The sequence below is a fragment of the Cricetulus griseus genome, chromosome 8 (genome assembly GCF_003668045.3).
Source record: "Cricetulus griseus strain 17A/GY chromosome 8, alternate assembly CriGri-PICRH-1.0, whole genome shotgun sequence".
Taxonomy (NCBI): domain Eukaryota; kingdom Metazoa; phylum Chordata; class Mammalia; order Rodentia; family Cricetidae; genus Cricetulus; species Cricetulus griseus.
The window spans coordinates 24,115,118-24,135,552 of record NC_048601.1 but is presented as its reverse complement, the minus strand read 5'-3'; the positions used below and the strand labels follow the sequence as shown (position 1 = coordinate 24,135,552).

Below are 20,435 nucleotides of genomic sequence, written 5' to 3'. Positions count from 1 at the left end.
TCTGTCTGTCTGTCTGTCTGTCTGTCTGTCTTTGTTTTTTGAGACAGTCTCTCTGTATAGCCTTGGCTGGCCTTGAATTCACTCTGTAGACCAGGCTGGCCTTGAACTCAGAAGTTTGCCTGCCTTTGCCTCCTGAGTGCTGTATCACCACCAGAGCCCCTTAGCTAGCTTGCTTCCTTCCTTCCTTCCTTCCTTCCTTCCTTCCTTCCTTCCTTCCTTCCTTCCCTCTTTTTTTTTTTTTGACAGTATTTCTCTGTATTGTTTTGGAGGCTGTCCTGGAACTCATTCTGTAGACCAGGCTGGCCTTGAACTCACAGAGAGTCGCCTGCCTCTGCCTTCTGAATGCTGGGATTAAAGGTGTGCACCACCACCGCCTGGCCAGCTTGTTTTCTTATGCAACCCACAATTACCAATCCAGGGGTGGTATCACTCACAATGAGCTGATCCCTCCTACATCAATTATTAATCAGGAAAATACCCCACAGACTTGCCTACAGGCCATGTGATGCTGACTGCCCCTTAAGTAAACTCCTCACTTCCCAAATGGCTGTTTCCTGATACATTAGCAAAAACTAACTTGCATACTGACTGACAATTATATTGGCGGCAGTGGCCAGAGATTCAGTCTTCAAAGACTTGACCTTGCCAGCTCTCAGTAGGCAAATTGCCTTCTATTATTTTTGAAAAGATTCTAGAGTACTTTATTTATTCTGCTGAGGCTCTTTCTCAATATAGTATCATATAGACCAGATTTCCACCTTGTGAGCTCTTTTCTTGGAGAAGAAAAGTCTTTTTTCTTTTGGTTTGGCTTTAGCTTTTTGAGGCCACATGTTGTTGTATAGCCCAAGTTGGCTAAAAGAATTTAAAAATGTCATTTAGTAAAAGAATTTACCACCAGGCCTAATGACCTGACTTCAATCCCTGGGATCCATAAGGTGGAAGGAGAGAATCAACTTCTGCAAGTTTTTGTAACTTCCACATCCAAACTATAGCACAAGTGTGTGCCCACCCCCCACCCCCCCCACCAAATAGATAGCCAAATAATATGACATCAGGCCAGGTGCAGTAACATGCTGTTAACCTAACATCTGGGAGGTAGTGGCTGGCGGACCAGGAGTTCTTGGCCAGCCTAGACTGTATGAGACAAAATCTAAAACAAAATTTCATAAGGTGGCCATGGAAAAGTCTACTCACTCCCCAGACAAAGCCGTGTCCAAATTCTGAGTCAAGTATGAATCTAAATCTGGAAGGAGCCAAAGAGCTGGCTCAGTAGTTAGCACTTCTTTAAGATCCCAGTTCGGTTTCCAGAACCCATGTGGGTAACTCCAAAGAGTTCCAGTTCTCTCTTCTGGTCTCTGAGGGCACCCTTGCACACATGCATACCCTCACATAGACATAGCACACACACAAAAAGGTAAATGTAGATCTTTAAACTGGTTTTAAGAACCACAAAATAGGGCTAGAGAGATGACTCAGAGGTTAAGAGCACTGACTGCTTTTCCAAAGGACTCAGATTCAATTCCCAGCACCCACATGGTAGCTAACAACTGTCTCTAACTCCAAGATCTCACACACACATCCATGCAGACAAAATTTCAATGCAAATGAAATAAAAGTAAATAAATTATTCACAAAAACACAAAAGAAAGGAAATGAATAAAGAATTTAAAGCAGTGTTAAATGCTAAATTCTGTAACCATCTGCATTTATCTTTGTTCCCCTGCACAAAAACCACTTATATTTTCCACAGTATAAAACTTGAGAGAATTGGCTATAGAAGGTTCATAAGTCCTCTCTGTGTTAAATGAGAGCTGTTCAAACAAGTATCACAATTTACTATGAATATACACACATACTCTTAAGTTCTGGCAAACTGGAGCAGTGGTGTTGGGTGTGCACGTCTCATTTAGTTTTCTGAGAAAGGGTTTTCTTTTGTTTTTGTTTTGCTTTGGTTTTGTCTTTTTCAAAACAGGGTCCCTCTGTGTAGCCCTGGCTGTCCTGGAACTTGATTTATAGTCCTGGAACTTGATTTTTAGACCAGGGTGGCCTTGAACTCACCTGCTTTGCCTCCCAAGTGGAAGGGGTCTTTTTGTAACCTGGGTTATTCTCAGACTCATAATCCTCAGTGCTATGACTCTGGTTTGTACCTCCCATTATGTTTTAATATTTTTGTATTTTGTGCATTGATATACACATTTTACATATAAAAAGTCTGTATATAAAGTCTAAATCCTGTAACTATTAGTATATGTTGAATTCAGCAGACTAGCTCTTAACTCAGGGAAGAACTGCTCTGCATTGTCCGCTGATCTCTTCTGCACTTGCTGACTCCTCACAGGAGACTCCCCTGCTCACCAAGATGGAGAAGCAGAAGCGCAAAGAGGAGGAGGAAGAGCGGCAGCTCCTGCTGGCAGTGCAGAAGAAGGAGCAGGAGCAGATGCTGAAAGAAGAGAGAAAGCGGGAATTGGAGGAAAAGGTCAAGGCAGTGGAAGGTAAGGAAAGGCTCAAGGCCGCTGCTCTCATAGGTGCAATGGTATATGCTTAAGGAAGGTTTGTGGGTTTTTTGTTTTATTTTTGTTTTTGATGGGGTGGCATGTAGCTCAGGCTGACATTGAACTCACTTTGAACAACTTTCCTGCCTCTCTACTTGCCAAGTGCTAAAATTACAAATGGGCAGCATCACTCCCAGATTATGTGGTGCTTGTGCCCAGAGCTTCCCTACATGCTAAGCGAGCAGTCTTATCAACCAGGCTAAATCTCTATCCCAGGTTTTTCTTTCATATGGCATGTTGGAATGTTACCATTAATCTCACCAGTGCCAGAGAGTTTGTTTAGACTCAACTCCAGTCTTGGTATAGCAAGGTGGATGTATGTATGTGTGTTTGTTTGAGACAGAGTCTCTATGTAGCCATAGCTAGCATGGACATCATAATGTGGACCAGACTGGCCTTGGATTCACTTGCCTTTGCCTTTCAAGTGCTTGTCTATTGTCTTAAAAGCAAAGGATAACAACTGTAGTTGCCTTCTTAGATAGCAGTAGTATTTACCAGTGGGACCTGTTTTAATGTATACCAGTGATTTTCTTCATGTCCTTCTCCCTTTCTCCTCTCTCTGGCTTGCTTTTTTTTTTTTTTTTTTTTTTTAAATTAACAATACTACAATACTTGTTACAGGATATTGTATAATTATGGGTAGTGTTAAGTGCTCAGAAGAAGAAATGGATTCATGTAACCCTGGTGCTTAGAAGGATCAGGCAGGAGATTCATGAGTTCAGGTCTTGGTTGTACAGTAAGATTGAGGCCAACATGGTACATGAAATCCTGTCTCTCTCCCCCCCCCCCCAAAAAAAAAAGAAAAGAAAAAAGAAAAAGAGGTTAATGATTAAAGTGACATTTAACTGGGATCATCACAAACTCTGACATGGCACTTGAATAAAATGAATGAGGTTTTTTTTTTTTGTGTGTGTGTGTGTGTCTGTAACTGATGGTGGGCTCACAGAAGGCCCAGGAAGCAGCAAGTCCAAATGCTCATTTGAACTATGTTGATGTCTTGGGTATAGATCGAGCTAAGAGGAGAAAGCTCAGGGAAGAGCGGGCTTGGCTACTGGCTCAAGGAAAGGAGCTACCCCCAGAACTTTCCCATTTGGACCCGCATTCTCCTATGAGGGAAGAAAAGAAGACCAAGGACTTGTGAGTATTTAATAGTAGCAATAGTAGCAGCTGGCCATGTTAGTGAAAGCACTTGCTGCTAAGCCTGATGGCTTGAGTTGGATCCCTGGGACCCACATGATGGAGGGAGAGAACTGATTATTGCAAATTGTCCCCTGACTCCCACACGTGGACCATAAAGCACACACAATAAATAAGTGTAATTTTTAAAGAGCATTTCTCGAGAAGGCTCATTTCCTAGACTTTCAGAGTCACTGAAGTTTGAAGTCACAAGTGCCTTTAGCTCCAGGGGTTTCTGAAGCCTCTGGCCTCTGAGTGCATGTAGACACACAGAGACACTTTTTGTGACTGGTAATGGCACACACCTTTAATCCTAGCACTTGGGAAGCAGAGGCAGGCAGATCTCTGGGTTCAAGGACAGCCAAGGCTACACAGAGAAACCTTGTCTCAAAAACAAAGCAAACAAAGTAAAATTCTTATAAAATTCGTAGTTTTAAAAAAATACTTCTCATTTATTTCTTGTATCAGGCCTATGTAGGAAGCAGTGGCTTCACCATTTTAATGTTAAAAGAAAAAACAAAAAAATAGTAGTGCTGGGTCTGAGGGTGCACACTTTAATCCAAGTACTCAGGAGACAGAGGCAGGGGTTCTCTGAATTTGATGCCAACCTGGTCTACAAAGTGTTTCAGACGACAGCTAGGGCTATTACTCAGAGAAACCCTGTCTTGAAAAATAGAAGGGGGCTTGGGTAGAGTTAGTAGGCCTCAAATTCAGACCTGACTGAAGCACTTGCTGACTATCTGTCTCTACGCGCGCGCGCGCGCGCGCGCACACACACACACAACCTTTAAGTGAATCTTCTTCTCTGATTACTTTTAAATGCCCCAACTTTTCAATGACATCAGAATCTGCTATTAATGGGGAATTGTTTCTTGGAAGTATGTAGAACATCCTACACTTGTTGTCAGTGCTTGGGTTTGAACACCAAAGACTTTAGGCATGCTAGGGAAGTGCTGTAGCACTAAGCTGCAGCTCAAATCCATGTTTCAAGACTAGAACTTGCCATCCTCCTGCCTCAGCTTCCTCAATGCTGGGATGACAAAAGTGCACCACCACATTCAGGTAGTTACTTTTCCCGGGTGTAGTGTTACACACAGTACCTAACAGTTGTTGGGATGAAGGTGGGCCAGAATAGAACCATGGCAGGGGAAATGTAAGGTTCAAAAAGGAAACCCTGTCAGCTGAGTGTGGTGGCACACACCTTTAATCTCCCACCACTTGGTAGAAAACGGCAGGTGTATCTCAGCCTGGTCTACATAGGGCATTCCAGGACAGCTAGGGTCTGTTTCAAAAAACAAACCGTTTTCTTCCAGCCAAGTGTGGTAGTACATTTCTACAACCCCAACTCTGTAGAGCTATGGCAGAATCTGAAATTTGCCAACCTGGACTATATAAAATACCTATATAAAATGTCTTTATAAAAATAAACAAAAATTTTGGTTAATAGTTACAAAATCACGGGGCTGGAGAGATGCCTCAGAGGTTAAGAGCACTGACTGCTCTTCCAGAGGTTCAATTCCCAGCAACCACATGGTGGCTCACAACCATCTGTAATGAGATCTGGTGCCCTCTTATGGACTGCAGATATACATGGAAGCAAAATGTTGTATACATAATAAATAAAATCTTTAAAAAATTAAAAAAAAACTGAATTAAAAAAATAGTTACAAAATCACAATAAAGTTCAGGATCATTTATTTCGATCAATTCTTCATTGTTTCTTTTTATTCTGCCTAGCGTATTTTTCTGTGTATAATTTAATTTTATTCTGTAGAGCATTGGTGTGAAGGTGTCAGATCCTCAGGAACTAGAGTTACAGACAGTTTTGAGTTGCTGTGTGGGTGCTGGGAATTGAACCCGGCTCCTCTGGAAGAGCAGCAGTGCTCTTAACCACTGAGTCATCTCTCCAACCCCAGTTCTTCATTTTATAGAAGGGGAATCTGCTGGTCCTCTTTTTGCTATGGTCACCATTGCCATCCTCATGTTGTTTCCAGTGAGTGCTGTCAGTGTTGGCCTTACCTAAGAGGAGTAAACAACACTTGTCAGTCTGTTTGGTGGTCAGCATTAACTAATGTCTTATTTTGTGGTTCACAGCTTTGAGCTGGATGACGATTTCACTGCCATGTATAAAGGTAAGTTACTGTTCTCAGCTGTTGTATTTCTTTCTTATGAACATCTTTTCAGGGGAATGTGTCAGTTATGTTCTCTTCTGGCTTTCAGTTCTAGATGTGGTAAAGGCTCACAAGGATTCCTGGCCCTTCTTGGAACCTGTGGATGAATCATATGCCCCCAACTATTACCAGATTATTAAGGTATCTTTGAAATTGTATTTAAGCATGTGAATCTTGCTTGGGTTTTATATTAGTCATTTTTCTATCATAGTGACCAAATACCTATTTTGTCTCCACAGTTCCATGGTAGTAAGCAGCTCTGTCTGCGGTGCTAGGAGCTTGTTCATATCTTGGTGGCCAGCCAGAACTTGGCACCTAAACTGGCACAGGGTAGCTCATAAGACCCCATCCCACAGTATCCCACTCCTTCAACTAGGCCTCATAAAACAGCACTACTAGCTGGAAGACCAGCTATTCAAACTCAAGAATCTGTGAGGTCAATTCATATCCAAACTATAACATTATTGGCTTGTTTTATTTTCTCTTGCTTTTATGTACTGCTTAAAAACTACTAAATGCACACACACACACACACACACACACACACACACACACACACACACATCTCTACCTCTTTGTTAGGTTTAGTTTTGTTTTATTTTAAGACAGGGTACCATGTCTCCTTGGGTGGTCTGAAACTCACTATGTAGACCAGGCTGGCCTCAAACTCAGAAAGATTTGCCTGCCTCTGCCTCATGAATGATGGGATTAAAGGTGTGTGCCAATATTCTTAGCTACACCAAGTTTGTGAGAAGTTTAAATGGCCAGGATTCCTTTTCCTCCTAGAAACTGATTGGGGGATGGTATGTAGTTTCTTGGTTTCACTCTGTTACCAAGACTGGCCTGGAAATCAGTATGTAGCACAGACTATCCTCAAATTTGTGTCAATTCTCCCAACTTGTAGTACTGGGATTAAAGCCACTGTGTCCTTTATAGCATTTTTAAGTTAAAGTGTTATATGTCCTATTTTAGATCCCCATGGATATTTCAAGCATGGAGAAGAAATTAAATGGAGGTTTATATTGTTCCAAGGAGGAATTTGTAAATGACATGAAGACCATGTTCAGGAATTGTCGAAAATACAATGGGGACAGTAGTGGTAGGTGGTGAGGGCCTTCTTGCTGGATGTGTGTCTTCTGCACTGTTACAGTAGAAATGAAATGCTCTCTAAACATGTATTTCTTGTCCTTCAGACTTCACTCTTGTGTTCTGTTTTGAGACAGTCTCTGTGGCCTAAGCTTACTTTGGATTTTTCTTTAAGATTCACTTATTTATTATGTATACAGTGTTACTCTTGCAGGCCTGAAGAGGACATCAGATCTCATTGTGGATAGTTGTGAGCCAACATGTGGTTGCTGGATATTGAACTCAGGACCTCTGGAAGAGCAGTCAGTGCTTTTATCCACTGAGTCATCTCTCCAGACCCCCAGATTTTTTTGTTTCTTTGTTTGTTTTCTCTGTTTAGCTTTGGAGCCTATCCTGGCACTCGCTCTGGAGACCAGGCTGGCGTCGAACTCACAGAGATCCACCTGCCTCTGCCTCTGGAGTGCTGGGATTAAAGGCGTGTGCCACCAACGCCCAGTCCCAATTTTTTATTTTTTAAGTGAGCCTGAGTGTTTAGTGTATAACATATGTGCCTGGTAACCACAGAGATTAGAATAGGTTATTGGATCCTCTAGAACTGGAATTATGAATGGTTGTGATCCACCAAATGGGTGCTGGGAGCCAAACCCAGGTCTTTTGTAAGAGTAACAAGTGCTTTTAACCTCTGAGCCACCTCTCAACCCCTGCCTTGAACTTTTGATTCCCAATGTTAGAATCTCATGTTTGCCACCCTGCTGGTTCAATATTTTGCCTTAGGACTACAAACAAAAGTGTATACCAATTGTCATGGGATTTGTTTTCCAATTTTATAAACAATGCCCCAGGAAATCTGGTCCAGGCTTCTGGATAAACAGTCTAGCAATGGTCTGGTCTAGGTTGTCTTGGGCCTCTTTACTGCAGACATGATTCATCTCATGCTATTTTGTTTGCACAGAAGATGGAATCTAATGCTTCCTGAATGCTCAGCAAACACTCTTATTACTGAGCGACATCCCTGGGCTCCCTCTCTTAAATCATTTTGAAAGATGGCATCATAACTTTCTAATGATCCTGAAACTTGGGGCTGTTCATATATCAACACAAAAATGCTGTAGCGTAAAAAACAAAGCAAATTCAATTGTAATAGTAGTTTTAGCAACTTAGCCTAAAAGAATTAAATTTTTCCTAGTTTGAGGTAATGTATTAGAGTCACCTTTATGTCGCAGACATACAGCCTTGAGCAGAACACTAACAGCATCTTCCTCTTGTGTCTATAGTTTCATAGTGTAATATTCTCCAGAGGTAAATTAAACTCAGACTTTAGCACAGTAGCTTTCCCTATTATTGTCAGTAACTGTCTTTTGTGTCTAGTGAAGTACGAACCTGGATATCAGTCCTCATGTCTTCCTTCTAGAATATACCAAGATGTCTGATAATTTAGAGCGGTGTTTCCATCGGGCCATGACAAAGCATTTCCCCGGTGAAGATGGAGACACAGATGAAGAATTTTGGATCAGAGAGGATGAGAAACGGGAAAAAAGAAGGAGTAGAGCTGGTCGAAGTAGCGGAAGCCATGTTTGGACCCGCTCTAGAGACTCAGAAGGACCCAGCAGGAAGCAGCCACCAGTGGAGAATGGAGGAAAATCATTGCCCCCTGCACGCCGAGCTAACTCCTCAGGGGATGATCAGAGTAGCAGTTCTCATCAGCTCCCTCCAGAGGTGGGCACATCAAATGGCCAAGGCATTTCCCACCCCCAGCATTGTGGTAGGGTGCCTAGCCAAGCACCCCCTTTAAACCAGATGGTAAGAAAAAAGTCTCCAAGCCAGACTATTTATAGAAATCTAAGGGCTAGTAAGTTGTGCGGTCTTGTATGATCTTCAGATAACCACAGGGCAGTGGTTCTCAACCTTAATAATGCTACAGTCCTTTAATACAATTCCTCATGTTGTGGTGACCCCCTCCAACCTTAAAATTATTTTCATTGCTACTTCACAACTCTAATTTTATGAGTCATAATGTAAATGTCTGTTATACACAATGTCTGATATGTGATCCCTGTGTAAAGGCTGTTCGACACCCCTGGGGTTAAAACACACAGCTTGAGAACTGCTGCCATAGATGGTTTATTTTGGTTTTGGTCTTGGATATAGGGTCTCATTTAGTAGAAGCTGGCCTCAGACTTGCTGTTGTAATGGAGGCTGAGGCTGGCCTTAAACTTCTGGTCCTCCTGGTGTCCCTTACAGAAGAGGCAGTTTTTCCTTCACACATCCTGTCTCTGTAGTCATTTAGATTCTCTTTTCTCTTAGTCCTTTAAATTGTGTCTTCTCAAAGTGGGCAAAACTTAGGATCAGAAAGGCCTGAATATTCAATTCTTAACCAGTATTCCTGGCTAGTTGGGAAGGTTGAGTTTTGAAGATCACTTGAGTCCAGAAAGTTTGAGACTAGCCTTGGGACGAATAATGAGACCCCAATCTCAAAAAGGAAAGTAGAAGAAATAAAGCACAGAAGAACAGTGTATAAGCTACACACTATGTCTCAAACACTGAAATTTCATTATATGGGGCTGGAGCTCAGTTACTTGCCTAGCATGTGTGAAGTCTTGTGATTGATCCCCAGTACAGCATGATAATGGGAATAGTGGGACAAACCTGTAATGTGTGCTCCAAACCATGGCTCTTCACACATTGAATTAATGCAATCTCTTCTCTACTGAAAAGTCTGTCCCACTAGGTGAAGCATCTTTCCAACACTTAAGAGACAAGACAGCAAGACCAGAAGGTTAAAGGTTATCCTCAGCTACACAGCAAGTTTGAGACCAGCCTGGCTTCATGAAACCCTATCTCATAAATGTATAAATGAATAAATGAGTAATGGTTGTTGTTGTTACTATTATTATTATTGAATGTAGTTGGCTCCAGAATGCTTAAAAAGGCTCTATTTGTGGTGGGGAAAAGATCAAAGAAATGCAGTCTTTTGTCCTGGAGAGAGAAGCTGCTTTGAGATTGGAGCTATTCCTGGTGACAGGGTCTCTCCCCTGTTCTTGATGACTGTCTTTCCTCATCCGCCTTTCTGTTTTACTCACTGCCCCCAGCGGCCAGCAGCACCAGGAACATTTGGCTCTCTTCAAGGATCAGATCCCACCAATGTATATGGCTCCTCTCGAGTCCCAGAGGTGCCCCCAGGAGATCCCTTGCAGCACCCACCCTTTGCAATACAGGTAAGCAATCTGCAAAAAGACAGCTGAGAAGATTTTCTAAGCATGATTGAGAGATAGGCTCTTCTCACATTAAATGTGATTCAACCTCTTTACTGAAAAATCTGTCACACTAGGTGAAGGGTCTTTCCAGTTCTGTCTTGTTCTGTGAATGTGTTTCTTACCTTTTCTGTTGCCAGGCTCCAGTTGGAATTAGTAACCACCGAGGACCCAGGCTCAGTGCTCCTAAAGAGAAGATGTGTGAAGGTCTAACACACCTCTCCAATATGGGATCACATCCCCCCTCCTTGCAGCTTGGGCAGATGAATTGTCCCAGTCAAGATGGAAACATCTATCCACCAGCTCCATTCCAGGCAGGATTTATTCCTTCTAGGCATGGTGGGACTCCAGCCCGACCCCCAGACTTCCCTGAAAGCTCAGAAATTCCTCCTGGTCACATTTATCATTCATACAAGTACCTGAATCGAGTACACCCTGCTGTCTGGAATGGGAACCATGGTGCTACAAACTCAGGACGTTTGGGGCCAGATGAGAAGCCCCACCTGGGGCCAGGACCCTCTCACCACCCTCATACCCTTGGTCATGTGATGGATGCCCGGGTAATGAGACCACCTATCCCACCAAACCAGTGGGCTAAACAATCAAGCTTTCTACCTCATGGAGTTCCTTCCTCGGGGTATATGCAACCACCCTGTAAGTCTGCTGGACATCGGTTGCAGCCTCCTCCAGCTCCAGCTCCAAGTCCTCTGTTCGGGGGACCCTCCCAGGCTCTCCGGGGGGTCCAAGGAGGGGAATCCATGATGGACAGCCCTGAAATGATCGCCATGCAACAGCTTTCCTCCCGAGTCTGTCCCCCAGGTGTGCCTTACCACCCCCGCCAGCCCACTCCTCCCCAGTTACCTGGTCCCTTTCCACAGGTAGCTCACTCAGCATCAGTGTGTGTGCCAGCCCCCAAGCCTGCTTTGGACAACCCTGGGAGTACACAAGATGTCAATGAAACACAAGAGCCTGAGAATGAGCGGGGTAATTACAATGTCTGTCTCCCCACCCCCACACCAACTTTTGTGTGTCAATTCATGAGTAATCTTTTCGTATAGAATATGACAATAACAAATAAAGTGAGGTACTTTTTAGGAACTTTTCTTTTGAGACAGGATCTCTCTGGCTCTGGCTGTCTTAGAACTTTGTAGGCTTGTATAGGCTGGCTTCAGACTCACAGAGATCCCCCTGCCTCTGCCTCCTCGTGCTGGGATCAGAAGTGCACCATATGTCCAGCTTCTTTTGGGTTTTGGTTTGGGGGGGGGGAGGGTTGGGTTTTTGAGACAGGGCTTCTCTGTGTAGCTTTGGAGCCTATCCTGGCACTCGCTCTGGAGACCAGGCTGGCCTCGAACTCAGAGATTTGACTGCCTCTGCCTCCTGAGCGCTGGGATTAAAGGCGTGCGCCACCAACGCCCAGCTTGGATTTTTTTTTTTTTTTTTTTTTTTTGTAAAGGCGTTTAATTATAACATGTAGAACCGGCCAGCCTGGTCTACAAAGTGAGTTCCAGGACAACCTCCAAAGCAATACAGAGAAACCCTGTCTTGGGGGGGGGGGGATGCAGTCACTTGAAGTTTTATGGAAATTCATGAAAATTCCATTAAAGGCCCACGTCTTTAATCCCAGTACTCAGGAGGCAGAGGCAGGCAGATCTGTTTGTTCTAGGCCAGCCTGGTCTCCACAGCAAGTGCCAGGATAGGTTCCAAAGCTACACAGAAAAACCCTATCTCAAAAAACCGGAAAAAAAAAAAAAATTCCACGTGAATTTTATACTAGATCTGTAACTCAGACTTAAATTTCTTGGCATCTTTCTAGTCTGAGTGTTGACAACACAGGAGAGGCTAAGACTTGGCTCTTTTTTTTTTTTTTTTTTTTTTTTTTTTTTTTTTTTTTTTGGTAGCATAGATGTGCTGGGGGTTTTTTGCCTGCAAAAGGGAGTGTGCAGATCCCCCAATGTTATAACACCTTTCAGAGATTCCCTGTGTCACAGTGTCTAGCTGAGGTTTAAATTTCTGAATGTTGCCTGGTGGGTGGTGGTGCACACCTTTAATCCCAGCATTCAGGGCCTGAGGCAGGCAGATCTCTGTGAGTTCAAGACAAGCCTGGTCTACAGAGGTCCAAGACAGCCATGTCTGTTAACACAGAGAAACCCTGTCTTGAAAAAAAAAAAAAAAAAGAAATTGCCGAATGTCATCTTAGCTTTGACCCTGTTCATGTGACTGTTTGCCATGTTCTTTCCATTACCGTATCCATTGATGATGTCATTTCAACTACTGACTGTCTGTCTCGTTCTTCCCCAGCAGATCCTTTGCCTGGGCTTGAAGAGAAAACAGCAAGTGTTTGTGCTTCAGAGGGTGTATACCTCAAACAGCTACCTCACCTGACACCTCCCCTGCAAGCCAACTGTACCAGGCAAAGCTCACCACAAGAACGGGAAACAGAGGACCCAGAACTCAAAAGTGATGCTTCAGAAACTGCAGACAATTATAAAGCATCAAAGAGCAAGAACACCTGGCCTTTGGACAATAGCTACACTAGCCCAACTGTGCAAGGTTGTTTGCGAGACCTCTCCATAGTGGCAGACAGAGGGACTCTACCTGAAAATGGGGTTGTTGATGAAGCATCTCCTTGTAGGTCAGAAGGGAAGGGCCTTGGTGGCAGTGGTTCAGAAAAGCCACTCTGCCCCAGGGGTAAAACGTTGCAAGAAACCATGCCATGTACTGGACAGAATGCAACGACACCTCCTTGCACAGACCCCAATTTGATGACAGGCTCTGCAAATCAGTTTTCTCCCTTGTACATGCCTGGCCTAGAATACTCTAATTCAGCTACACATTACCATATGAATTCAGGTCTACAAGGCTTGGGCTCTATGATGGGAGGAAAGTCCCCAGGATCACATCCTCAGCCCTTCTCCCCCAGGAGCTTCCAGCATAACAGTACCCATCCTGGGCTCTTTCCCCAATACCGCCCCCAGCAGGGAATGAGGTATGCCTACCAGCCATCTTCTCAGCCCTCCTACCACCCCTATCAGCGGACTCCTTATTATACATGTCCACAGGCCTTTTCTGATTGGCAGAGATCTCTCCCTTCCCAGAGAAGCCCAAGTGGGCCCTCAGGGAGTCACCCCCCACGTCCCTTCTTCTCAGATAAGAATGCCTTGTCTAGCCTGCAAGGCTGTGAAACACTCAATGCTGCCTTAACTTCTCCAACTCAAGTGGACGCAGTGGCTGCTAAAGTTGTCCCGTCTGATGAACAGAATCCTGGTCCAGAGGAAGAAAAGCTGGATGAATCTGTGGAGAGGCCAGAGAGTCCCAAAGAATTTCTAGATCTGGACAACCATAATGCGGCTACCAAGCGGCAGAGCTCTCTGACTGCCAATGACTATCTATATGGAACCCCACCTCCGCCTGCACCTCTGAGTTCAGGGATGACTTTTGGCTCACCTGCTTTCCCACCTCACAGTGTGATGCTGCAGACAGGGTCTCCTTACACTCCTCAGCGTCCAGCTAGTCATTTTCAGTCCCGGGCATACCCATCCCCTGTGGCTGCCCATCCACCTCCCCATGCGGTGGCCACCCAGCCCAATGGCCTCTCTCCAGAGGGCCCCCTCTACCGATGTCAGGAAGAGGGCTTAGGTCACTTTCAGGCTACGATGATGGAGCATACCGGCACTGGAAGCGGAATAAGAGGCTCTTTCCATGAAGTACACAGACCAGGGTAAGATTGCATTAGGTTTCTGTGTCCAAGATGAAGAAATGGATGTGAATTATGACTTGATGGAGATTATATCATAGTTTTATCTTTGACATTTTCTTCCCATGCTGAAAATGAATCAACATTTGCACTGGTTTTTGTTTGTAGTGGTAGATAGCTAACTCTAGAGCATACTTTCTCTGAATTAGTATTTAAGTGATTTGATTGTCATTTTTAAAACAATAGCAAAGATTGGGGGGTGTTTGCTTTTTTGAAATGAGGGTGCACAGTGTAGCTCATGCTACCTCAAACTCTCAGGAACCATTCTGCCTCAGCTTCCTGAGAACTGGGATTACAGGTGTGCGACACTGTGCCTGACCTGTCAGGAAAAGTGTTGATAGTATACACTTAATAACTACAGTTTGAAAGCTGGGCAGAGTCTGGTCAGCCTTGCTGCTCAGTTGACTTGAGACTGACCACAATAAAGAGGATCTGCCTTAGGAAGCCTGTATGTGTGGTTTATGGTTTGCTTCTTACCTCATTTCTCCCTGTTACTGATTTACCAAAAAAATAAATAAATAAAAAGAGTGGAACAAGTCAAATGATGTTCTTGTGAAACTTTGTCAACAAATAGGTTAGTGGTGGTGCCTTTAAGAAACCTATACAGAGCTGGGAGGTGGTGGCATAGTCCTTTAGTCCAGTACTCGGGAGGCAGAAGCAGGTGGATCTCTGTGAGTTCAAGGCCAGCCTGGTCTACAGAGTGAGTTCCAGAGAAACCCTGTCAAGAAAGAACAAAGGACAGTCTAGTAAAGTTGTTTATAAGATTCCCATTCAATTTAAAAGCTGGTATGACCCTGTCATTGCTATCCCATCTTAGCATCAAAAGCTCTCTTCATTTGTTACTTTTATGATTGTTTCTGTCTGCTTGTTTGTGATAGGATTTTGCTCGGTAGCCCAGTCTTGCCTGAAACTCAGTCTTCTTGCCTCAGCCTACCCAGTGCTGGAATTTACAGGTGTGTGCCACAGTCACTCATTCTCACATTTTACATTTGCCTTCTGGTGTGTGAGGGGGAGGTATTGTAGTTGTTTGGGGTTTGTTTTGTTTTGTTTTGTTTTTTGAGACAGGGCCTCTATTGTTTTGGAGGCTATCCTGGAACTTGCTGTGAATACCAGGCTGGCTGGTCTGGAACTCACAGATATCCGCCTGCCTCTACCTACCGAATGCTGGGATTAAAGGCGTGCACCACCAATGCCCGGCTGTGTAGTTGTTTGTTTTTATGTTGAGGGATATTTGTTCTTTTCAGACAAAATTCCTCTATGTAACTCTGGCTGTCTGGAACTCTCAGTGTAGACCAGGGTGGCCTCTAAACTCATAGAGGTCCCATTCCCTCTGCCTCCCAGATACTGGGAATAAAGGTGTGTGCCACCACCTTACCTTGTTTTCGTTTTTGAGGCAGGGTCTTATTGTATAACATGACCTGGAATTCCATGTGTAGACCAGGCTGGCCTCAAACTTGGAGATCCCAAGTGCACCACCACTTAACTTGCCCAATGTTTCTGTACATCTCTAAGTAACTCCTTGTGTTTGGTTGTTTTCTTTGCCTTTTCTTTAAACCACCAGAGCTTACATTGCATCCATAAATACCTTAGCATGTATCACTTGTGCCTCAGGACACTGCCTTGCAGCACAATCTCAAAGTGGAAGTACCACACCCAGGGAGAAACACAGTTTAAGTGACTCTATGTCCTTGGAATATGTTTCAGAGATTGGCTTTTTCTTTTCCTCTTGATTTCTTTCTGCTTCAGAATCCAGTCTAGGCTCAGTATTTATTTCATTTGGTTACTTTGTCTGTTTAATCTCTGCACAAATCCTATTAGTCTTGTTTCAAGCTGGTTCTCCAGAGAGTGTTCCTCATGCTGGGTTTGGTTCATTGGCCCTATGTTTAGGCTCTAGTGTGGTTGGCTTAGTTATTAGCTGTGTCACCCCAAGAAGCATGTTACTCTATTTTGTCCCAGTATTGATGATTCCAAATTTACCAGCTGGCTAATTATAGCAGTGTCTTTGTGACTCAAGTATCAGTTCTCCTAGTTGATCCTCATTAACACTTAACTGTCCCTTTCTTCTGGCTGTAGAATGCACATGCATCCAATCCAGTCGCAGTCCTTATTCCCAAAGACCCCGGCACCTGCTGCCTCACCGGAACAGTTGCCACCACATAAGCCCCCAACACTTCCTCTGGATCAGGTAAGAATTAGTAAAAACTAGAGCATTTCCTAACCCTTGCAGGTGTAAGGATTAGATGCAAATTGGGTACCTTGGACTCCAAGGTGCTTCAGATTTCGGATTTCTAGATGTTGGGATATTTGCAGATTTTACTCTAAATTTAATCTAAAACCTGAATCCCAAAATGCTGCAGAATGTGACTTTTTTTAGTTATATCCAGACATAAAATTTATTTCAGTGGTGTGTGATGGTACACACTTAATCCCAGTACTTGGGAGACAGAGGCAGGTGGCCTTTTGAGTTTGAGTTTTAAGGCCAGCATGGTCTATAGAGTGAGTTACAGAAAGTTGTGAGCTGCCATTTAGGTGCTGGGAATTGAACCCTGGTCCTCTGGAAGAGCAGTCAATTCTTTTAACCATTGACCCATCTCTTTAAAACCAAGTAAAACAGATTTTAAAGGAAAATCTGGGGTCCCAATATTGGAGTAAAGAATATTCAACCTGGAGGGATAGCTCAGTAGTTACAAGGACTGACTGCTCTTCCAAGGGACTCAGGTTCAATTCCCAGCAACCACATGGCAGCTCACACCTGTGAGTAACTCCAGTTCCATGCCAATGCACATTAAAAAAAAACAAAAAAACAAAAAAAAAAACAAAAAAAAAAGTCATTCATCCCATACCTGACCATGTTCTGAGAATAGAGATTGTTGTTGGTTTTTAGTGGGAAGTTTTATATTCCTGGGTTTTTACAATTCTGGAAAGTCCAGCCCTGGGGATCATGAATCCTAGCTGCATGCTCTGATTATCCCTTAGATGTATGGGGAGTGGGGTCCTGGGGGTTGTTGGTCATTTGTCTGTTTTTGAGGCAAATTCACTTATGTGACCTTAAACTTGCCTCTACCCCCAAGTGCTAGGTTCACAAATGTATAACTACATTGAGTATTTTAATTTTTTTTTCCCCAACTACCAGAGCTTAAGTCCAAATAAGGAGGTCCAGGACTCAGGCCAACTTCTGGGGTAAACCAGCAATATAGGCAAGCCTGTGTGGGGTTTTTTTTGACATTGTTAGCCAATTGATGTGATTTAATATTTTTTGTTACTTTCAGAGCTAGTCCAAGGAGGAAATAACCCCCACGGAAATGGACAGCTGCACATGAAGACATCCAGGCCTTGGAGGATTTGGAGGAATGATTTTTGTAGGCTTGTGTTCTGCTATCCTGCTCCACCTCTTCTGTGGATCATACCATCCTCAGAGCTTGGACTGCCAGGCTTTAGATGCACAGACTGACTAACAGGGCTCGTGGCTGGGATCAGCTGCATAGCTGACATACTTAGCAAGAGCAAGTGTACCTGGAGTTCTTGCTGTCTTCTCCAAATCTCAAGACTCTGTTCAGGGAAAATCACTTTAAACTTGGGTGGAGGGTACATGTAAGGAAGGAGTGGTGCTTCTAAACTTTCATGAGCAGCTAATCTCAGGTATATATTTGGGAAAGGGACTACTTGTAGTATTATTGTTTTTGGAGCTGGGTCCAGTTTACAGAATTTTCATGTTGCCTCTTTTTTTTTTTTTTTTTTTTTTTTGTGAATGTATTGTATATAGAGTGGGACAGTCAGGTGGGCACATGGAGGTGCTGGGAGTCCTTCCCAGCTGTGTCGGGCACACAGTACTGGAGTAGTGTCTGTCTTTGTATAGTCAGGTCACACTGAATGCGTGTGGAGCTTGGGAAAGAGACCTGGAAGGTTTCAGCCTTGTATGTCACTAACTTGTTTTCCTAGTAGCCTCCTTTCTAGCCGGCCTCAGAGACTGCTTACTGCATTCTTCTTTCTCAGCATTCAGTTCCCAGTTTGTCGGCAGGTGCTGTCGTGTGGCCTACTGGGTGTTTCAGCCAGAGGGCAGGCTGCTCTCATCTCAGTGGCCCAAGATCTGGATTTGGGAAAGCATGTCCCTTCCTTATTTTTCTACCAGCTCTACCAGATAGTTGTAAACCAGGAATTTGGGCTTTTTAGAGTGTTTTACTTATAGAAAATGGTGGCTTCTTCATGGGCCTGCTAGGCCTGTGGTCTAGAAGCCATCACACAACGCTTTCTAGCACAAATTGTGTTTTGTGAAAGTGACTACTCAGGTTTGTTATATATGTTAGTCTCAATAAAGAAATTGCACAGGTTTGAATAAGGAAAGTATATTCTATAGATTTAAATTTGAATATAGGACTATTTCAGTATGTATAGTTTTTATTCAGTTTAAGAGAATCATAGTAGACTCGGTCATGTTGATTTAAAGTAGCTGTCAAGGGCTAGTTCTTGGAAATTATTTGTGTCTGTGATAGGAAACAACTTTACAGTATTAAATTACGTTACTATGGATTTAGAAGTGAATTACACTGGATTCTCCCTGCTTTAGCCTTCTGTATTTTATTTTAGCTGAGATATCACCAAAGTTAGAACCTATGTTTTTAAATTTTTTAATATCTCACACAGAATAAACCAAGGGAAATGCCCTGGAGTTGCAAGTCTCTGTAAAAGAATATAATTTTACAGTATGCTTTGGGGTAGTAGAGATCTCCATGAAATACCTATCTACCCTAGATTCTTAGAAGTTTAGGTGTGGAAATTCCCCTCCAGCCCCAGCGTCCACAGTGAATGCAGCATAGTCTGCCAAATATGTGAAGAGGGAAGGGAAAAAAACTGGAAACATCCAGGTTATAGAGATATTGAACCCTATGACACCTGCTCTTGAAAGATGGCAGTGGCTGCTTACTAACCGGCTGGTGTTGCTGACCCCTGTAGTATCTCCCAGGTATGCACGTACAAACAGGCTATTTTCTTTCCAACAAATTCGTTTTAATTGGTGTTTCTAAATCAGCTGTATTGGAAGCCTAAAATCCTACATGATCCAGTTTAGAGTTAGAAGAGTAAAGAAGTCAGGTTTGTGGGGTGGCTCTTGGTCCGCTGTTGAACTGTCTGACCCACCTTAGTCTCACTCCTGCTGTTTCTGTGCCTGCCGCTATAGCAGAGGCTATAACATGGTGCTAGGAAGGCTACAACCCTCAGGCCTCTTTCAAGGTCCTAAAACTAGAGGTTAGTAAGCTGAGTGCATTCTGCTTTTATACACACACACACACACACACACACACACACCCACCCACCACCCACCCGTTACTTGTTTCTAAAAAATGCTGTGAATAGCATTGGGGAGCAAGGAATTGGTGAGTTCCTTTATCCCTTAGCTTCTTGGGGAAATTAAATAGAAAATTGAACTACTGTATTGAGTTCTAACACTGTGAGAAGAGCCTGTTGTGTCCTCTGTGGCAATTTGGTGATGCCTAGTGTTTACAGAACCTAGTCCTGTAGGTTCCTCCTCTGGTCTGGCCCCAACTTTTTTTGGTCTTTGAAGTACTGGTTCCTTGGAGCATCGAGAACACAGTGCTGCACTTCTGTGAGCCCCTCACCCACTGGAGTGCAGGCAAGAGCTTTTGTTTCCACCTTTCTTCCCGAACTTCTCTTCCAGGTGTCTTCAGTAGATGCAAATAATCTCATTTGCAGTCTTCTTCAGTAGGAAATGGTGGTTATGTGAGATGTAATAATTAGAAAGTAGAGAGAGATTCACTCTTGGACTGGGACCTGTATCCATTGGTCACTGTGACCTTGTCAGTATGTTAACTCTCTGTGATCCCCAGGAGGACATAGCTGTGCATAATTGGAAGCACGCTTTGGTTTAGTGTTAGACTTAACTTTATCAGACTTAGTCATATCTTAGAACCCTTAGGGCCTCGACGGGCAATGGTGTCACACGCCTTTAATTCCAGCACTTGGGGAGGCAGAGGTAGATGAGTTCCAGGACAGGCTCCAAAGCTACAGAGAAACCTCTGTCTCCAGAAAACAAAACAAAACCCCTAGGACCTAAAAGAAATAAATGATTCAGAAAGTAGAGCCTTTTAAAAAGAAGGTTTATGAGTGTATGTCTTTGTCCCCCAACACCAGCCCTGCTGTGAAATCTTTTTTTTTTACAAAATAGTAGTAGTAGTAGTAGTAGTAGTAGTAGTAGTAGTAATAATAATAATAATAATAATAATAATAGAAGCTGTAGGCTAAAATTCCTCGCTTAGAAGAATGTGAAGAATAGAACAAAATATGCAGGGTTCTTGTTCATGTAACTTTCTATCCCATCTTAAAAATAAAGGGACAGCCACTCTGCCTTCTGAGCCAGATTGGTTTTGGGTCATCTGATAGTACATCTGACTGAGCCTGTGCTGAGCCGAGGCCCCAGGCCAGCTGCTCAAAA

The 20,435-nt window shown here is 43.5% G+C and overlaps 1 protein-coding gene across 3 annotated transcripts in view; it reads left to right on the top strand.

Annotated features, from left to right (window-relative positions):
- LOC100757228 (cat eye syndrome critical region protein 2 homolog) overlaps positions 1-19,300 on the top strand; it is a 108,137-nt gene extending 88,837 nt beyond the window's left edge. For 2 of the 3 annotated variants that reach the window (XM_027429315.2, XM_027429316.2), the window contains 11 exons: positions 2,339-2,492; positions 3,560-3,689; positions 5,823-5,860; positions 5,949-6,040; positions 6,872-6,998; positions 8,397-8,701; positions 10,075-10,200; positions 10,377-11,220; positions 12,535-13,954; positions 16,064-16,175; positions 17,260-19,300. In XM_027429315.2, coding sequence (XP_027285116.1) covers positions 2,339-2,492; positions 3,560-3,689; positions 5,823-5,860; positions 5,949-6,040; positions 6,872-6,998; positions 8,397-8,701; positions 10,075-10,200; positions 10,377-11,220; positions 12,535-13,954; positions 16,064-16,175; positions 17,260-17,265 — 3,354 coding nt within the window. In that variant the 3' untranslated portion in view covers positions 17,266-19,300. The remainder of the gene's footprint in view (positions 1-2,338; positions 2,493-3,559; positions 3,690-5,822; positions 5,861-5,948; positions 6,041-6,871; positions 6,999-8,396; positions 8,702-10,074; positions 10,201-10,376; positions 11,221-12,534; positions 13,955-16,063; positions 16,176-17,259) is intronic. The other variant, XM_035448870.1, reaches the window with a different exon arrangement.
- Positions 19,301-20,435: the final 1,135 nt, after the last annotated feature.